Raw genomic sequence first — 6,000 nt, 5'->3', positions numbered from 1 at the left:
CTGAGCGGCGTCCCAGCTCACTGAGCCTCGGGTGGCCAGGAGGAGCTGTTTCGATCACCCTGAGCGCTGCAGTTCCTGGGCTCCCCTCGGCTCCCGTGTACCCGGAGACGCCCCCTGTCCCTGTCCTCCACCCCCCTCGGTAGCCGCACCAGAGGGAGCGGCGGGAGGAGGAGGAGGCGGCGCCGCGGGGACTGTCTCCTCCCCGTCCCTCGCGTCTCCTCCCCGCGCCACCGAGAAGGACAAGGGGACTGGGCACAAGGACCCCGGCCAGGGAGCGCCTGTGCTCCGGTACCGCCCCTCCCGTGCGCTCTCTCGCTGCGAGCCCCGGCCGGTGTCGCCGCGCATGGTACTGGTAGCAGCCATGAGCCAGGACGCGGATCCAAGCGGTCCGGAGCAACCCGACAGAGATGCCTGCATTGTGCCTAGTGTTCAGGGGCCCCCCGCGCCCCAGGGCCAGCGAGGGATGCAGTCCCTGCCGCCGCCGCCACCGCCACCGCCGCAGCCTCAAGCCAGCCTGCCCCAGATCATCCAAAAGTAAGAGGAAGAACGGAGCGGGCCTGGGTACGCCTGGGACACACCCCAGGGGTCCCCTTTTGTGGCTTCATTTTTCATTTCCTGCTAAACTTTGCCCGCCCCTCTGAGTCTGAAGTGTTGTCGGTCCTCTGGACAGGGTCGGTGTCATTTTGGCTTGCTGGTGAAACTGAGTAGAAGACAGTAAGTTATTCTGGGGAAAATAATTTTTGTTTTTCTGTATGCTCTCTTTTCTTCTCTTTGGAATGCTACCGGATCTTTTTAACTAAATAAGCTCAAAGTTGGGGAAAATGGCCCAGAGACTATTTTTCATCCTTCTGGTCCTTAGAGATCACTGGAATGTCGAGCGTGAGAGTGAGCTCCTAGCGAGAGTGTGCGAGATGTCGCCACTGAGGACAAAACCACCTTTAGTGGAGACAGCTAGAGACTTTGGGGCAAAAGGGAGAGGAGGCCTGTGGCGCTCTTGGCTTTACCTAAGGGCATGACCCTTGCAAAGAGTTCTCAACTGCAGAAGGGTTCCCACTCGTTACAGGGCGAACCTTGTCGTTAGGTTGAGAATTTCCCTCGTCTACCCATAGGCTGGGTGGTCAGGGGGTTCCAGAAAACCTCTTAGTCTGTCTGGCGAGCGTGAAAGTAAGACGCTGGTGTTCTGTTTCCTCCATTCCTTAAAAGTTTTGTTTTTGACAGTTTGAGGCCTAGAATGTTGGGTTATTTGAAGGCTGTTTATTTTGTTTAAGGTTTGGTCAGCCTGTGAGAAGGAATGCTTCCACAAAACGAGCCGGCACTAAACGCATGTAAATCTAGGAAAACCTACATGGGGAGCCGAAGTTTTTTAGATAGGCTCTGCTGATGTTGTAAACTCACTGTGAGGCACTAAGAGGAACAACAAACGTGGAAATGAAAATGGAGACAAATGTGAATGAGCGTAAAAACCGAGTTACATAAGAGAAAGAGCAAAAATCCAAGTTTGCCGTTAATAACGGTGGAGTCACGTTTCAGGACAAAATGGTTCCCTATCTGTCGGCTGCTCAGGTCCTAAAGTACTGTTTTGCTTAGAAAGCTTTGAACCTTCAACTTGGATATTTCACATGACTTTCAGCCGCCTGCAATCGGTAACTTTTCTCAAAGTGAAAATATTTCCTAACCTTGTTCTTCCCCCTTGTTCTGCAAAGCGTTTCACCAAATCCTAACGAGGACCGGCAGTTTCTGTGACTCTTGAACTGAAGATTTTCTTTATTTCAAGTTTCTCATCGGTCCTCGACATAAATATAAATCCACAGAGAAAAACTGTTTAAATCTAAAGTTTACTTCCTAAAACCTCCAAGTTGATCGGTTATGAATTTGAAACAACTTTCTCCATGAGCCAGTGACTTGTATTCTGACATCAGCCTGCATTTCCCCTCCTCAGTATGAAGTAGATAAAAATTCAGAAGTTTTTATTCCTGGAGGTGGGGAGGAGAAACAACTTCATAGATGGCTGTTTGAAGTATTGCCAGGTAGAGAAAATAAAGTCAACTGTAGAAATGGATAATTTAACATATACTGTAGTTCCTTCATGTAGTCGATAATGTATATCATACATTTATTCCCCCATTTGGAAATGCTATCTCTGGAATATGTTGTTTTTGAAAGACAAGAGGGAACCTTTCAAAGATGGCCCCTTCTGCTTGTAGGCCAGCATGGAGCCCTGCAGGAGTACCCATGACCTGGTGACAGATCTGTGTTCAGGGACAAGGTCCAAGGCGGGCGGATGTGCCCGTGGGATTTGATGTTCGTGTTCTTAGATTTCAGAGCTTTTCTTTATAGGGATGATTTGGGGTTTGCGTGTCCCTCTGTGCCCACAGAAATTCCGCTGGAACCGTGCGCCACACGCCGTGAGCTTTGCAGGCCTATCTGCAATGCGCTGAAACCTGAGCGGGCTATTTTGAAACTACGTTGGCATAATTTAATCTGAGCAACCATTTTTATGCTGTTCTGGGGCGCTGTCTGCACCAACCATCTTTGAGAAGAGGTAGCGGATTGCCTGCCTTTGGACGAAAATGAGTTGTCTGCCCTCGGACTTGGAGGCATTTGTGAACTAAGTGAATCTTTTAGTTTTGTAGTTAGTTCAGTGAGGTCATTAAGTCTTCCCTAAGTTCCGCTCTCATCCAAGATGAGGGAGACAACAGCCCTGAGGCTGCGTGGCGCTTAGGGATGACGGGGAATCTTCTCACCTTTAAGGTCTGCGTTGGTTGATTAGCAATCACGTTGGTAAAACCGCGGAGAAGATGAAACAGGCTTTGTTCTTGTGCTTTATGTTGGGTCTTAGAGCTCCACTTAGCTAAAGCAACACTTGAGATCTGATGATGAATGACGGGCTCTGTGGTTGTTTGCTTTACTGGAGTCTCTGGCCACTTTGGGGAGGTTGCGTCCCAGTGTGTCTGTGGAGGCCTTCTGTTGTAACTAGGTGTTCGCGGTTCTTTTACTGTGTGTTCTTAACTTTAGTTGAGTAACAGCCATGCCCTTGTTACTCCTGTCTGTCCCTGACATGAGAAGCGTTACAATCTATCAGGCAGTTTACAACCACACATAACTAGGATCTGGGGACATTCTTGTTTTAAATGTCAATCTTGCATGTTGGTCAATGTGGAACTGCTGTTGTATTACAGAAAGCACCGTCTAAGCGCATCGGAAAACAAAAATATAAAAATACCTTAAGAAAAACTTTGGGATGACTTAGGGAATAATTTGAAGACTAAAAAAAAAAAAGACATGGATTTATTTTTCATGTCAGCAGAAGAAAACGGTGGTTTTTGGTGAATGTTTTTTTATCGGGATTTATATTCTCAAATGTTGATGCTTGTTGCTAGCTTACTTCCAAAATTTATTTTAATAGTGTGCTTTAAAATTGAAGATAATCTTTGATTTATAAGACATTGTAAACATTGATGGACAACAGACATTTAAATTTTAGATTACAAATCTTTAAACTTCTATCAGAACAAGGACAGAGTTGCAATTGTGTAACGTGGATGCCAGTGGACAGATGAGATTGCGAGAGCTACGTCTAAGTATAAGGAAACACCAAACACACACATTTATCAAGTAAATCACAAAGGCGGTTTTCCTAAATTATTTGGCTTGTTGCAAGATTTTCTTATTAACGTGAGGCATCAGACTTTGTATCCGAGCATGGATGAGCTACCTTCTACTTTCCAGGTCAGTTTCACAAGGAAATAAAAAACAACTGGTTTAGCATTTGATAGCTAGCGTCACCAGCTTGGGAGTGTTGCTTTATGAAGACGGGGTCCAGCCTTGAATTCCACTTTAGTGTCTGCCTAGCACTAGTCTGCTGTTCTCTGTGTTCCAAGGCTAAGAACTCAGAATAGAAAACGTTACAAGTAGCCTCTGCAATAGCAGATAATAGACAGTCTCCATTTCAAGGGAGCTCCATGTAACATTTAGCGATGCATGATATGTAACCTTATGTGATAGCCATCTACTTTGATGGGCATGCTGATAATTCTGTCTACAATCAGGGGAGAAATTAAGAATTTGTTTAAAAGGGTTATTAACCTCGCATGTATTTGGTCCTTTTCTGGAAAGAGGGTGGAATTGCTAACACCTGTGGCAGTTTCTAGCATCCATGGGAGCTCATTTTCTAGGGGAAATCGCAATACACTTGTAGAAGGAATTTTGGAAATTTTAAACACTGCCTTAGACTACATGGAAGACAAGTATTTGGCAGGAAAAACATCTGTGAGGATTAAGTCAGCCCAGGCGGGGGCGAGAGAGCAAAGGCTGAGTTAGCGCCTTGGAGTCCCTGCTTCTCCAGACAGCTTCTTCAAGGGATTGTTTTTAAATGAAACTTTACTGGAAAGCCCCCGTCCCCCATAAGTGCTTCTAGATAACACAGAGGACTGCGAAGTTCTCAGTTTTTCTCAAATTGCCTAAGACATCAGTATTATGAAACAGAACAGGATTTCCATTAGTCACGGTAAAGGACTGTTCATATGGCACACTCTGGCTGCTCAAATGCCCGTGCTGGGGGGGGGGGAAGCAGGAAAGCTTGATTTTTGCCTTTTATTCTTCTATCCACTTCATCATTTGTTATCGCTTTAGAAGTTTATAAAATGATTTAACAGGGGCTTCAGTCAATTGGAAGTGAACTCTGGCTGGTTAAAATCTCTTCACCTGCCCTAATAGTCTAGGGTTGAGGGTTCTCAGCCAACATGGCAAATGATCCTACATTATCCAGTCTCTCTCTCTCTCCTGATTTATTTTTCTTGTGGCTGTAAGGTTCTTGATGGTAGTTTAAATGGATTTTTCTTCTCTGGCCACATGTCCAATCCTCAAGCAAATAAACCAATATAATTGACATTTAAAGCTTTGATAACACAAATACACAAAAATGCTGGTAATCCGTGGATGTCATCAAGAGATAGAAATTAAAAGGGGCTACCCTGACTGGGGAAGCTAAAACTAGGAGAAGCCTGGGCCAGTGATGTGGGGAATCTGCAAGTCAGACCCTAGGCAAGGGGTACTGTAGAACTGGGGTTTTGTTTCCCATCCCATGGTGATCTAGCTGGGGATGGCCTGACTGATGTTATTTTGTAGATTTTAACAAAGTTTCTACGGCTCCATTTCGGGTGTAAGGGGCTGCTGGAAGAATCTGAGTGATGAGAAGTTTTCCCGAAAGTAAAATGATCTGCAATATAGGATTAGAGCAAAGACGACAATGCGCAGTCAGCTGGAAACAGCATGTGGCATTTCCTCCCCCAGCTAATGAACAGGGGTGATCTGGGTACCAAATATGCCCCCATGCTTCATGTGGCCTGTTCCCACCTGTCACCCGCAGGGACTTCCTGATTTTAATTAAGAAGCACATTTTTGAATCTGGAATGCACACTGGATTTCCAGCCTACTGGACTGGCTCAGTGGGTGGTCATTTTTTTACAGTTCACCCAACTGGGGTGCTAGGGAACTTTCAGTCTTTGACATGGCTAGTTTGGGGACTGCCGTCACCCCCTGCCATTCGAGGAGATTGTTGAAGAGAAGGACACCCCCTCCACACACGGTTTCTTCCTGTGTTTCAGATACTTCACAAATACCTAATACATAAAGCCTTCCTCAACTGCCACAGCTACTGCTGGATTTTACAAGAGAGGTCCCCTGATGGTTTACAAGGCGTGTTTCCATCTTGCCGACAGCAGACCTGCAGGGTTGGCACATACTGATGCTAAATGTGCTTTATGGGTAAGAAAGGAGCAGCGAGGCGCCTTGCATAAGGACGTGTTAATAACTCGCAGCTCAGTTTGCAGAATAAATCTTTCCATATGTTCAGACAACAAAGCTGGGGGTCATGCATGTGTTCGGGGGTGTCGTTATTCCATCAAGACCGCTTTCACGCCACTTTCCCCTCTTTAATGTGGGTATTTGTGTTAAGGATGTACCAGGACCATTTGCTTCTGACTTTTTTTTTTTTTTTTT

The 6,000-nt window shown here is 45.9% G+C and overlaps 1 protein-coding gene across 2 annotated transcripts in view; it reads left to right on the top strand.

Moving 5' to 3' along the window:
- The first annotated feature begins 343 nt into the window (after positions 1–343).
- Positions 344–6,000, top strand: part of Rbm20 (RNA binding motif protein 20) — a 184,716-nt gene continuing 179,059 nt past the window's right edge. For both annotated transcript variants that reach the window (XM_057779511.1, XM_057779510.1), the window contains exon 1: positions 344–534. In XM_057779511.1, coding sequence (XP_057635494.1) covers positions 344–534 — 191 coding nt within the window. The remainder of the gene's footprint in view (positions 535–6,000) is intronic.

This window comes from Chionomys nivalis, chromosome 8 (genome assembly GCF_950005125.1).
Source record: "Chionomys nivalis chromosome 8, mChiNiv1.1, whole genome shotgun sequence".
NCBI classification, from domain to species: domain Eukaryota; kingdom Metazoa; phylum Chordata; class Mammalia; order Rodentia; family Cricetidae; genus Chionomys; species Chionomys nivalis.
This window is presented reverse-complemented; position numbering and strand designations above follow the sequence as displayed.